Source organism: Canis lupus, chromosome 21 (assembly GCF_048164855.1).
Source record: "Canis lupus baileyi chromosome 21, mCanLup2.hap1, whole genome shotgun sequence".
NCBI lineage: Eukaryota > Metazoa > Chordata > Mammalia > Carnivora > Canidae > Canis > Canis lupus.
Window position 1 is genome coordinate 14,731,172 of NC_132858.1, and position 13,848 is coordinate 14,745,019.

At 39.6% G+C, this 13,848-nt stretch overlaps 1 protein-coding gene and 1 pseudogene across 1 annotated transcript; both read left to right on the plus strand.

Moving 5' to 3' along the window:
* The first annotated feature begins 2,620 nt into the window (after positions 1 to 2,620).
* On the plus strand, positions 2,621 to 3,546 carry LOC140613598 (olfactory receptor 4B1-like; annotated as a pseudogene).
* An 8,023-nt stretch (positions 3,547 to 11,569) lies between these two features.
* Positions 11,570 to 12,499, plus strand: LOC140613314 (olfactory receptor 4X2-like). The gene has a single exon (XM_072791851.1). The coding sequence runs from the start codon at positions 11,570 to 11,572 to the stop codon at positions 12,497 to 12,499; it is 930 nt and encodes a 309-aa protein (XP_072647952.1).
* Positions 12,500 to 13,848: the final 1,349 nt, after the last annotated feature.

Here is a 13,848-nt window from a genome sequence, read left to right on the forward strand (position 1 = left end):
ACAAGTGAGGATGTGGTGAAAGGTGATTCTCTAGGAGTCTTCACAATCTTGTCTTCTAGTCATTCATTCACTTGATGTTCCAAGATGTGCTGAGGTGGTGTTAGATATTCCTAATGATTCTGGGTGCTTGGTGCCCACAGCATTGCTCCTATTGGCCAGAGCCTTGCACTGATGAACTTACACAATACTGCTTGTGCTTAGAATGGGTACCAGTGTAATTTCTTTGCTGTGCTTCTATTCCTGGAACCTAGCTCTTGGAGGGGCAGTTTCTTTTTGTTTTGGTGCATAGCTGATCTCTCCCTACCCTTTTTCCCCATACAGACGACCTTTATAATAATTATATAATTATATAAATTGCAAAGAAAAATTCTTTTGGATTTGATTGAAGTTGCATAAGTTTGTAGATAAATTTAGAGAGAGTCAAGATCTTTATGTGGATTTTTATTGTTTAAACATGAGTTTATAAAAATTACTTTTGGTGGATACAGTTTTTCTTTTATATATGAATTTTTTGGTGTTCCCTTAGTAGTTTTATGGTTTTCTCTGCATAATTACACGGCTATTGTGAAGGAAATATTTTTCAGTTGTGTTTTCTAACTAGTAATTGTATTTTGAACTTTCTTACTATTGCTATGGTTTTCGATTTTATTTATTTTTTCCTAGGTTCAAATCTTAGGAGGTTTTGTTTCCAAGAAACAGAAAACCATCAAACTAGTTTAAGCAAAGAGGAGAATTTATTTGAGGAATAAAGGACGTTCTGTGGTATCCAAGTATAGAAGGGACTGAATCAGAGATTGAAAGTCAAGAATCTAAGTGAAATAAGTCAATTGGAGAAAGACAATCCCATGGGTTTCATTGATATGTGGAATATAAGAGATGGTACAATGGACCATAAGGGAAGGGGAAACTGAATGGGAAAAAAATCAGAGAGGAAGACAAACCATGAGAGACTCTTAATTCTGGGAAACAAACAGGGTTGCTGAAGGGGTGGTGGTGGGTAGGTTAACTGGATGACGGGCATTAAGGAGGGCACATGATATAATGAGCACTGGGTGCTATATGCAACTGATGAATTGTTGAAAACTACATCTTTGGCAAATTGAATTTAAGTAAAAAAAAAAAAAAAAGAAAGTCAAAGATCAAGGATACTCTGCATCTCTGAAATACCATGGTCTTTTTTTCTAATATTGCTCTTAAATACTAGTTTTCCAATGTTTTTCAGGTCAATGACTCAATTTAATGTTAAACATTTTTTCTTTGATAAAAATCAGACCTATTTAATATTTACAATTTGATGTTCCAATAAACATAATGAAATGATTACTAGAGTTAAGCTAATTAACATATTCATCTCATATAGTTACTTTTTTTCTTTTTTTTTTGAGGAGAACTCCTGTATCTTCTCTCTTAGGAAATTTCACACTTCAGCACGTATCCTTACTGATGATTTCTGACACACACTGCTTTCTTTCCATCTGTCTATGACCTTTGTTTTTTCTGTTGACTGTTTCTTGCTGTTCAGATATATTTTTACTTTCATAAAAGAGCATTTCTTGAAAATTTCAAAGATAAAGGGAAATGCAATGAAGATAAATTTTATAGTGGAGTCAAGATGTTCATATTATTTCTTCCTTATTTCTCATGGCTCAAATGTGGTAAAAAAATTCTGAAGATGGCACTTTAATCTAGAAAATATTGTTTTGTGTCCTAGGAGATTGTTAGCATGAATGTTGTGTCTTGTGGATAGTCTGTGCACCCTTATGGATAGTCTTAAGGGAAGAAGGGTGTATAGATATAGACTAAGAAGTGCTCAGTAATGATCTGTTCAGGGGATAACTTTTGTTATGATCTACTTGGCTGCTGACTACCAACCTGGAACCAGAGTGCCAGGCTGGCCAGCCATAATGATGCTCTAGGAGGATGAGCTCTCTGAGTTAAGGATCTTTCAGTTTGGTTAGTGGGGCAAAAGATAGGAAAGTAGTAGTGAAATGGAGACAAACTAGTAAGCTGAATTCTCTCCAGAGGATTAGAACACCTGTCGTTCGAACATGGTTATTGATGCCTGTGAAATGGTGGAGAATCTGACCTGAGTTGAAGACTGGTATAACTGAGTGAACAGAACTATGCTCAGGACCTTTTGGAAAGGGAAATATTATCAGTGAGAAGATGTCTCCCAAGGCAGAGAAGAAGGAAATGAGGAATTTAGGAGCACAAGTATGTCATGAGGATTCCCCAATAGAAGAGAAATGCAATGAAGAGGGTAAAAGAGTAGGCTATGAACCTGAATGGCTCCTCAAATTCAAATCATCTGGTAAATTCGAAAGAATCCTTGCTGAAGTTAGAAAGCCTGGTTCTGAGGCCCAGAATTCATCACTTTCTGCGTGATCCTGGGTAAATAATCATCTCCCTGAGCCTTAATTTTCTAATATACAAATTGTTAGATTGCTAATAGTTAATGCTGAATAAGTACATACGGGCTAAATTAATGAATTGGTGATTAATATATCATAATGCAGGTTACATTGTCTAATTTGTTATAAATGAGGTGAATTGGTTACAACAATGTTTGTTTTATTGCAGATCTCTCATGACCTGTGTCCAGAACACCTGATTGGATCCCATGGCGAATACAAATAACGTGACTGAGTTAATTATCATTGGTCTTTTCCAGGATCCAGAGGTGCAGAGAGTGTGTTTTGTGATATTTCTTCTCGTGTACCTGGCCACGGTGGTGGGAAATGGCCTCATTGTCCTGACAGTCAATGTCAGTAAGAGTTTGCATTCCCCCATGTACTTTTTCCTCAGCTACCTGTCCCTGGTGGAGATCACGTACTCTTCTACTGTTGTCCCTAAATTCATCACAGACTTACTTGCCAAGATTAAAACCATTTCCCTGGAGGGCTGTGTAGCTCAGATATTCTTCTTCCACTTCTTTGGAGTCACTGAGATCTTCCTGCTTACGGTAATGGCCTATGACCGCTATGTGGCCATCTGCAAACCCCTTCACTACACAACCATCATGAGCCGGTCTGTGTGTCGCCTTCTGGTGGCTGGTTCCTGGATTGGTGGCTTTTTTCACTCCATGGTTCAGATTATTATTACACTCCAGTTGTCTTTCTGTGGTCCCAATGTGATTGACCACTACTTCTGTGACCTCCATCCCTTATTCAAGCTTGCCTGCACTGACACTTCTGTGGAGGGGGTTATTGTGTTGGCCAACAGTGGGTTTCTATCTTTTCCTTCCTCCTCCTAGTGTCCTCCTATATTGTCATCCTGTTCAACTTGAGGAACCATTCTGCAGAGGGGAGGCGCAAAGCCCTCTCCACCTGTGCCTCTCATATCATGGTGGTCCTTTTGTTCTTTGGACCTGCCATCTTTCTCTACATGCGACCTCCGTCCACCTTCACTGAGGACAAACTGGTGGCCGTGTTCTACACGGTTGTCACTCCCATGCTGAACCCCATCATCTACACACTCAGAAATGCAGAGGTGAAAAATGCCATGAGGAAGCTGTGGGGGAAGAAAGTGAACTCTGGGATGGGATAAAAATGAAAACATACAAGAAATTATCATGTATAGGGTGGCCAAATAAGCATTCTGATTTTAATCAACTGTGAGGAATTGAGGACAACATAACTTGTTTGTATTTTGCTTTTGTATTTAGATGAGCCCCTGTATTCCATTGTACTAATTATAGCTGCATGGATTCATTGATGTCTGTATTTTGGAGAATGTTTTGGAGAAGAGCTGCATCTTCTCTTCTTCAGTTTCCCAGAGTGCAAAATGCACAGCCTTCAGGGAAGGACCACCTAGATTGGAATTCCTGCCCTATCACCTTCTACCTGTGCAACCTTGGGTTTATCCACTTTGCCTCTTGGTGTTAGTGTGCCATGCTGTGTAGAAAGTCTGTGGCATATGGATACGGAAGTTTGTGTTTGCTTTGTCCTTTTCTTCCAATGTTGTGTGGTCTTATGGGAGTCCCGGGAAGGCTTTAATACTTCATTTGGTACCCCTATCCTATGAACTTGATTCTAATGCCTGAAATTCCACAGTAGGATCTTTATTTCATAGGCATTGGATATTATTAGAATGGAAATATCTCTTGGATGTGAAACACAATGGAACTATTATTAACCATTAGTTTGGATGATTTTAGAAGACCTTTTTCTTTCTAGACAGTTGCTATCTGGGCACTGAGGTATTGCTTAAACCATATCTAGCTCATTGCCTATTTTTATATGACCTACAAACTAACATGATTTTTATACTTAAAAAATCAAAGTAGAATAATATTTGTTGATACATGAAAGTTATGTGAATGTAAAATTTTAGTGTCCATAAATAGGTTATTGGACTACAGTCATGCTAATTACTTTACTTTTCTCTATGATAGCTTTTGTGGTATAGCATGGTTGACGGAGACTGTACAGTCTACAAAGCCTAAAATATTTACTATGTCACTGTTTTCAGAACCTCTGGCTTAAGTCAGATGACATTTATTGTTGACTCAACAAAAAGTTTGGAGACCAGTGGTTGGTTCTAGGGTAGTTTTAATTCTGTGATACCAGAGCACCTCGTTTGTGCATCTTCAGTTCTTTTTTTTTTTTTAAGATTTTATTTATTTATTTATTCATGAGAGACACAGAGAGGCAAAGACACAGGCAGAAGCAGGCACCCCGCGGGGAGCTTGATGCAGGACTTGATCCCAGGACCCCAGGATCAGGACCTGAGCTAAAAGCAGATGCTCAACCACTGAGCTACCCAGGTGCCCCTTGTGCATCTTCAGTTCTCTTGGCTCCCCCTCATGGCTGCATGATGGCTACAGCATGTCTAGGTATTATATGCTCACGTGAGGGGAAGGAGGAACTCTTTTTTATTTAGGAAATATTTCCTAGAGACTTCTCAGAACAATTCTTATTTTTTCCTTATTGACCAGAACAGAAAATTTTCTTATTTCTTACTGCATGTCCATGTGTAGCTGCAAAGGAGGCCAGGATAGTGAATAGTGGTAAAGAGAAATGGGATTATGTTGTCAGTTTAGATTAGTCACTACAGTTCTCCTGGGCTGCTTAAGCGAGGTCAGGCTTGTCATTAGGAAGAAATGTCTGCCACGGGGAGTGTTGGTAGATGGGATATCTTGGAAGGTGGTGCACCTGGACATAGTGGCAAGGATTTGAATTGGTGCCAGAGTGACTGAAATCCAGCTCAACCTCAGGCAGGTGACTGATCACTCTCTGTAATCTGGTTTCCTTGGCATGGACACTTGGCCCAAGTGCAATAAACCTTTTCCATAATGTCCCAGTTTTCCCATAAGTGCATCTGCTCATTTTCCTCTAGAGAATAAGGGAATGAGGTCCTGCGATATGAGTGCTTGAGGGTTGTGAATAGAAACCAAACCATCCTGCAATTTCCGAAAGTGGGGAGAAGGTCTTATTTACATATATACATCCCTGCACCCAGAGTTCTGGGCCAATTCACTGCAAATAAAGTCACCAAGCAGCAGATTTGCCAATTTTTAGTAAATTTGCTAATTAGCAATTTTCTAATTCCCCAAGCAGTAATTTGCTATCACCGAAGTTTTGATTTTTCAGAAACATATTTCTATTAGGCCTTTGTAAAATTCATTGCACTTATGCTGAAGCCTGCAATGAGCAATATCTTTGGGGAGAATTTTTGTACGTTTTGAATTTCAGCTTTTTGGATATCATAAATATCAAGCATTTTATGTATGTTGGTTTCTCTCTTCCAATTGAATTTTTAGTCTAGTCAACTGACTTTGCTGTATCACTTCATTTTTAGATTTACCTTCTTGAGAAAGGGACGTAGGTAGAGGGAGCAGATGGGGAATTGTGTCTGGGCATGTTTTCCCGTGTGTTAGCCAAGCCTTCCTGTTTCAGGTTGAATTATCCACCCCCAGTGGTTTACTCCTTCGGTCTAGGCCCTTCTCAATGTGACTTTGAAGTTCTTTCCACTACACATGGAATATACTTCTCTATCCCTTGACTTTGGCCTCAGCCATATGACTTGTTCTGGCTAATAGAATGTTATGGAAATGACAGTGTGTCAGAGCCTAAATCTTAAGGGACCTCATGTATTGTTTGCCTCTTGTGTCCTTGTCACCATTACGAGATGCTGGGGAAGAGCTGCTCCACAGCCTGGGCTGCAGAGTGCCACTCATGGAGCAGAAGAACTTCACCTGACTCACCCAATTGCAGCCAGAGGCAGAGCTGCCCCAGCTAACCTGCAGACACACTGCACTAATGTGAGAATAAATACTTATTGTTGCACACTATTGAGGACTTGTGGTTATTTGGTCTCAGCACAAACTCATTAGAGGTGAATGGCAAATACATATATCAAAGAAGAGCAGAAAAGTCATGCTTACTTCACATTCTTTATTTTGTTGAACATGGGCATTGACATATCCTTCCCTGCTGTCTTGAAGGTTTTACTTGAGATGAACAGTTTGGAAATAGGGTCTGAATCTTTTTGCCAGTTTGGTATATCTCAATTTCTCTCTCATGCTTTATGGATTTGTAGATCTAGATTCACCGAATGTTGATTTTCTGTGTGTTTTACAACTTAGATTTTCTAAGGCTTCTTATTGAATAGTAAAAGCAGTAGAATAGATCAGAAATGGAAGTTGTCTTTGATAAATTAGTAGTTCAGTGAATCGGTCACTTGCCTAATACCTAACTAAATCTTTGAATTGGTTAATTCTCTGAATTTACTGTTGGTAATTCAGTTATTGGCAAACTTCTATTTGGTGGAAAGATTCAAGGAGAAGTACTCTGCTTTAGTACCTAGTGTGATGAGTGTCAGAGGCTAAGCACTCAGTAACTACTGAATTGATAAAAGATATTAAAATGGGACAACATTATCTATCTTTATCCTTTGGGAAAGGCTTGAGCTAGATGTGAGCTAATTGGGAGCTAGAAGAGCTCTTTCTTATGAATTACTTTTAGTTGCATTATAGAAGTGATGTTAATCTATTACCTTGCAATGAAAATATAACAACTTTTCAAATGCATGAAAATGCCCTGAAGCTATATTTAGGGTTATGAGTAGAGTGATTGTTGTATTTGTATAACATCTTATGTATATTTCATAGCCCTTTCACATCGATTATTTCAATTTCATTGGAGTCTCATAGCAATCCTGTGAGGTCCATGAAATCTGAGTCATTCCCAATGTGCAATTTGGAGTTTGAAACATCATTTAGATTAGGATTTGTCTACAGGGGATGGAATCTAAAACAAGATAGAAGTCAAGAAGTAGATAGTTCAGGATGGAAATGTTCTCTCTTGTTTCTCCATCCGTTATAGCTTTCATTGCCATCTATCTTATGTCCAAGATGGTGCTGCAGAGGAAGGCATAATGGCAGCATTCCTGACATCAGGAAAGAGAAAGGGGCAATATAAGCACATGTTCCCTTTCTTAAAGTTGCTTGGAGGCTGGGTAATGTAATTTTTATTCTAGGTGGGTATGTTCCCAGATAAAAACTCAGAGTTCTTAAAACTATAGAAGGAAGAAGGAGAAAACAAATGTTGGGAAACACCAGCCATCGCTGCTCCTGAATAAATCAGGCATAAAGCTTGAGCACAAATTCAAGTATTCTGACACCAGGATCAGATTTTCCCTCCTTTGTGGTTCCTCATCCCAGCTGTTTTCTTCTTTAAATTGAGACATAACTTATATTCACTGAAATGCTCAGCTCTTAAGTGTACAACTCAATGAGTTTTGACAAATTTATATAACTGTATAACCTAAGTCCCAACCAATATGTAGAATATTTCCCGTACCCCAGAATCTTCTCTCATGATCTCTTTCAGGCAATCTTCACTCCCCATAAGCAACTACTGATCTAATTTCTATCATCATGGAATTTAGCCCCTTCATAAACTCATAAAATGGAATCATAAAACATGTACTCTATTCTGTCTGACTTCTTTCACTCAACATAATGTTTTTAAATATTCACTGTGTTGTGGGTTACAATAGTTTGTTCTTTTTGTTTGGTGAATAGTAGTCCATTTATACATGTACCACAACAGAAGGAAATGTATTCTTCTGTTGGTGGACATTTGGTTTGATTTCAGTTTTTGGTTGTTATGAATAAAAGCTGCTATAAACATTCTTTGACATTCCCATTTTAAAAAAAACATAAACCAGTTGAGTCATTGATAGATATAATACTAATTCTGAATGAACCTGTACATCCTTTATAATGGTAGAGTTTCATTAGAACGGGAGAGGGGAAGGATTAACCCATAACCAGTGGGCTAATCTTTACCAGGTGAGGAAATAAAACCAACCTCTTATATAACAAATGTAATTTAGGTGAACAAATAGTCTTATACCACAAACATTTTTAACAGATGTGTTTCTTATAATAAATATTCATAGACCCACATTAAGAAATTTATCTCCCTTAGATTTTTAAACTGAGCATTTCAATATAGAATATATTTTGGCTGATAGACTTTCACAGAAACTCAACTTCATGATGACCTGTTAGAGAATAAATACATGTTCTCTTCAAATTTTGGAGCGTTCACGTAATTATTTCTTATTAGAGCCCCATTCAGAGTAAGTACCCTGTGAACATTAGATGAATTTTTTTCTTCATTTCCTTGTAGGTAACATAAGTTACAGGAGGACCTGGATAATAAAAATAAGATTTTATTATCCAGCTCCTCCTTCCCATGAGGTTGTCTGCCTAATTAGGAAGGGTAAAGTATATGGATGGCTCTTGGGGAGCAATCTTCTCTCACTTGATCATGATGACCTCCCCCTTGGTATCTCTCAAGCAGTGTGAACTCAAGGCTGAACTGCCAGAATTCAGGAATACCTTGGAGGCAAGTCTACTTTACTCTTGTTTTAAATCAGCTGGTAATTGAGGCTCAATGGCCTAGTCTCAGCATTTTCGAGTCCTAGGCTCCAGGATGAACAGATCCTCCATCTGGAAACCCCTGTAAGATATAGGCTCTGTTTGGTAGCAGAGTCTTCATATTTTCTAATTGGCTAACTGAGGAACCTGCAAGAGCTGACTACTTAGGTGTTACTTAAATACAAAAGAAGGAACTGTGGTGAGAATACAAAAGAAGGAACTGTGGTGAGAATAGCAGAGCCACAGAAACACTAGGGTGAGTTTTGTTTTGCAAGCATGTGCTTCTTTGCATGTCATGATTATAATCTCACTAAAATTTTTTAAAAAAGATTTTATTTATTTATTTGACACACACACACACACACACACACACACAGAGCATAAGTATGGAGAGTGGCAGGCAGAGGGAGAGGGAAAAGTAGGTTCCCCACTGAGCAGTGAACCCAATGCAGGGCTCAATCCCAAGACCCTGGGATCATGATCTGAGCTAAAGGCAGATGCTGAGCCACCCAGGTGCCCCTAAAAATGGTTTTTTATTTAAATTCAATTATCCAACATATATTACCTCATGAGTTTCAGATGTATAGTTCAAATAATTTGTCAGTTGTGTATAACACCCAGGGCTCATCACATTCCATGTCCTCCTTAATGCCCATCACCCAATTACCTCATTCCCCCACCCACCTCCCTCCAGTTTGTTTCCTATAGTTAAGAGTCAATTCCACTTTGAAAGCAAGGGGAATGTTGCCATGAAACACAAGGCATTTTACAAAGTGCTCTCACATAGGTCTGGTCTTTACCTGAGACAGTGTTAGGTGCTCGGATTCAGAGATGGAGAAGCTATAGTTCTGGAGGATCTTTGTTTTTTCAATATCTACTGACTACCTACAGTGTACCAAATTCTGTGTTAAAAAGTCTAAACCCTCAATACTCATTGTTAATTCTGTTTTGTTTCTTTTTTAGTAATTTCTATCCCCAACATGAGGCTAGAACTCATAACCCCAAGATTAAGAGTTGCATGCTCTGCTGACTGAGCCAGCCAGGCAATCCCCTCCCATTGATTCTATTTACATACACTGAATGCTATTTCTTGGCAATGCTTCAGTTAGCACTGGGGATGGAGTGATGAGCAAGCTATAATCTCTGCCTCCAGGAAATTCACAATTTAGTGGGCAGATGGTCACAAAACAATTATAGTTTAGTGTGAAAAGTGCTATGGTTTGAAAATGTTCTGTGAGAAGAGGGCCGCTGACTATAAGGGCTTATGGATTTAGAAGATAGATTTCCTATCTGAGAAGAATTCAAGGCAGTATAGAGGATGGGAACTTAAGTTCTGGGATGGGCTGGGAGTGGGATCTACCTGTAAGGCAGGAGTATCTCCAAGCTACAGTTTGGACATTGAATCTCTGAGAGGTTAAAGAACTTTTTAGATATCACATAATCACCTGAAGAAACCTAATGTAAACCCAGGAGTCTGGACTCCTAGCAGTACTTCCTCTGATGAATGGCCTGTTGGTAAAATTCCCCAGCTGAGCTGAGAGTTTGGTCTCTCTCTAGTCTCTGCTGCCATCTTTGTCTCTGAAGGCATAAACTCTATCTATGATTCCCTTCTGGCTCATAGTGGTCCTTCATCAGCTGAGCCTGCCCCAGATGCTAGAGCAAGAAAGCTTTGTGGCATGAATGAATGTCATGAACCTCACTGTAGGAGGAGCTGTATTGATACACACAGACCTCAGTCACCTTGGTCCAGAATGGATGAGGACAGTGTGCAAACCAGTCAGTGCACAGTCTTGGTGATGACCCAAGGTGTTGGAAGGCTGGATGTGGAGAAGGTTGTGTCAGAGCATAAGTGGACAGTTGGGACAGAGGGTGTTTGTGCTTCTCTTGCCACTGGGGGGCATATGATAGGAGATATCAGTGAAGAAAAGAATTGTGTATGGATTGAACCGGACCCTTGGAATGGGATGAAATCACCAAGTGACCAAGCGTAGAAGGAGGGAATTAGGAGAAGCAAAAATAAGAACGAATGCTGAGTGTCAAGGGACCTCTTTTCTGAAGAGTCTGAAGAGTAAATGGAGAGGTAAGAATCATGTTCTGCAAACCAAGGATGGACAGGGAACAAAAGGAAGTGGGAGGGAGAGAAGCTGAAGGCAAAAGATAGCTAAAAGCATTCAGACGTCATAGGGAGACCTCTAACATGGAGACAGCAACACTATCCTTGCTGCCACCATCATCTGAGGGGGCATTTTTCTCCTAATAGGTGCCCCCTCCATGGGTCTACTCCCACCAGTCCAATCTTTACATACAAAATGATTTTGCTTTCCAGTTAACTAGCATTCCTGGTGAGTCCCCATTGTCTGCAGGATAAACCCCCAAATGCGTAACAGTCCTTCTGGAACTGGTACTAGACTATGTTTCTAGTTTCATCTTTGCTCTTCTGCCCTTCACTCCAGCCACACGTGAGTGGATTTTCATGGGCTAGTATGCTCTTCTTCATTTTTGGAATGATCTTCCCCTTTTCTACACCAAACAAACTAACTTCTACTCATCTTTCAATATCCAGCTCACAAGCTTTTCAAGTTTGAGAGGGATTATTATATAATTCATGCACTTGATGAATAAATCTTTTGTATCATTTCAGATCGCCCCACCCAAATTACTGCCACCTGAGGCGCCTTCATGGGTAACACACACAATGTGACCGAATTCGTTTTTCTGGGACTTTCTTCCAATCAGGATGTACAGAAAGTTTTCTTTGTGCTGTTTCTGTTTTTGTACACAGCAGTTGTGCTGGGGAATCTCCTCATTGTGCTCATTGTCATGACCAGCAGAAGGCTTGGTTCCCCCATGTACTTCTTCCTCAGCTATCTATCCTTTGTGGAGATCTGCTACTCCTCTACAACAGCACCCAAACTCATCTCGGATTTGCTGGCTGAAAGGAAAGCAATTTCTTTGTGGGGCTGCATGACACAGCTTTTTTTCATGCACTTCTTCGGTGGCACTGAGATCCTCCTGCTCACTGTGATGGCCTATGACCGCTATGTGGCCATCTGTAGGCCCCTCAACTACACCGTTATGATGAACCGGCAGGTATGCGCTGTCCTGGTGGGAATGGCATGGGTGGGAGGCTTTGTACATTCCTTTGCCCAAATCCTTTTGATCTTCCACTTGCCCTTCTGCGGTCCCAATGTGATTGACCACTATTTCTGTGACCTGCTTCCTGTGCTCAAACTTGCCTGCTCTGACACCTTCCTCATTGGTGTGCTGATTGTTGCCAATGGGGGGACCTTGTCTGTGATCAGCTTTGGGATCATCTTAGCCTCCTACGTGGTCATTTTGCTCCATTTGAGGACTCGAAGCTCTGAGGGGCGGAGCAAGGCCCTCTCCACCTGTGGGTCCCATATCACTGTGGTTACCTTATTCTTTGGGCCATGTATCTTCATCTATCTGAGGCCTTCTACCACCTTGTCTGCAGACAAGACAGTGGCTGTGTTCTACACAGTGATCACCCCACTCCTCAACCCTGTCATTTACTCCCTAAGAAATGCTGAAGTGAAGAAGGCCATGAAGAAGCTGTGGATCAGGACGATGAAGCTAGAAGAGAAATAGAGGCTGAGCTTGGTATTGATCCTTGGGTTTAGAGTGATACGGAGTCCAAATTGAAGGGGCAGAATGAGATGAAGGAAAGTTCATAGGGCTTGTTGTTTCTGGAGTAATTCTAACTATCTCATCTTCAAAAAGTGTATTATAATAACTTGTAAGATAATTCCTCTTATGAATGTACTGTAACTTGATTAGTAATTTTCTGTTAGATGTTGAGATTGTTTCTAATTTTTTATTGCTATAAATAACACTGTGGAAGTATTTTTAAAATATTTGTTTATATATTTGTGTGTGTGTGTGTGAGAGAGAGAGAGAGAGCCAGGGGAGGGGCAGAAGGAGAAGGAGAGAGAGAGAGAGAATCTCCAGCAGACTCTGCTCTGAGCATGGAGCTGGAGCAGGGCTGGATTCCACAACCCTGAGACTAGGACCTGAGCTGAAATCAAGAGTTGGATGCTTAACTGAGTTGGATCCATCCTGGTGCCTCACTGTGGAATCATTCTTGAACAGAATTCTGCAATTCTGTTAGACTCACTTGCTATAGTAAATTTACTGTGCTAAAAGGTACAGTGACTTTTGATGTATAGTGTTAAATTGATTTTTAAGAAAGATTGTAACACTTTCCTTGTGAAAGCACTCTTGACGAATTGAACACTGTTCTTAAACATTTTCTTGATGGGAAACAAGATTTTATATAGTTTCAAAATATATCCCTCCACAAGATACTTATTCATTGCAAAAGAAAAAATGTAACTCTACAGTAGAGAAAACCAGAAGACAGCTCCTCAAATGATTACCCAAATAAACATCATCGGTTCTGAGACTGGGGAGGCACATTACTGTGGAATATCACTACTGTGGTGTCCTACCCAAAGTACTTATCATGTGAGTCTAACCCATGATAAAATATCAGGCAAATCCCAATTGAAAAACATTCTGCAAAATTAATAGCTTGCCTTCTTCAAAAGTATGAAAAAGAGATTGAAGAATTTCTCTAGATTCCAGATGCAGATATAGATAGTTGAAGGTAACCTGTGATACTTGACTGGATTCTGTACTAGATGAAGGTCATTAGTGAGCATGAGCTGTGTAGATGAGATGCTAGAATTGTATCAGAGTTACTTGCTGATTCTGATTATTGTAGTATGTTTATGTCAGAGAATATCTTCTGATTGGGGAAATGGGGATTGTTATATCAACTTTGAAACATTTCAGAAAAAATTCTGTTTGCTTACCTATCTATTGAGAGAATGAATGATAAAATGTGGCAAAATATTAATTTTGGGGAATTTGAATTATAACTACACAAGAATTCTTTGTATTATTACTGCAACTTTTTTTGTAAATCAGGAATTATT

What these genes read in the sequence shown, in the direction of transcription:
- LOC140613314 (XM_072791851.1), top strand. Translation starts at nt 11,570, where the DNA reads ATGGGTAACACACACAATGTGACCGAATTCGTTTTTCTGGGACTTTCT.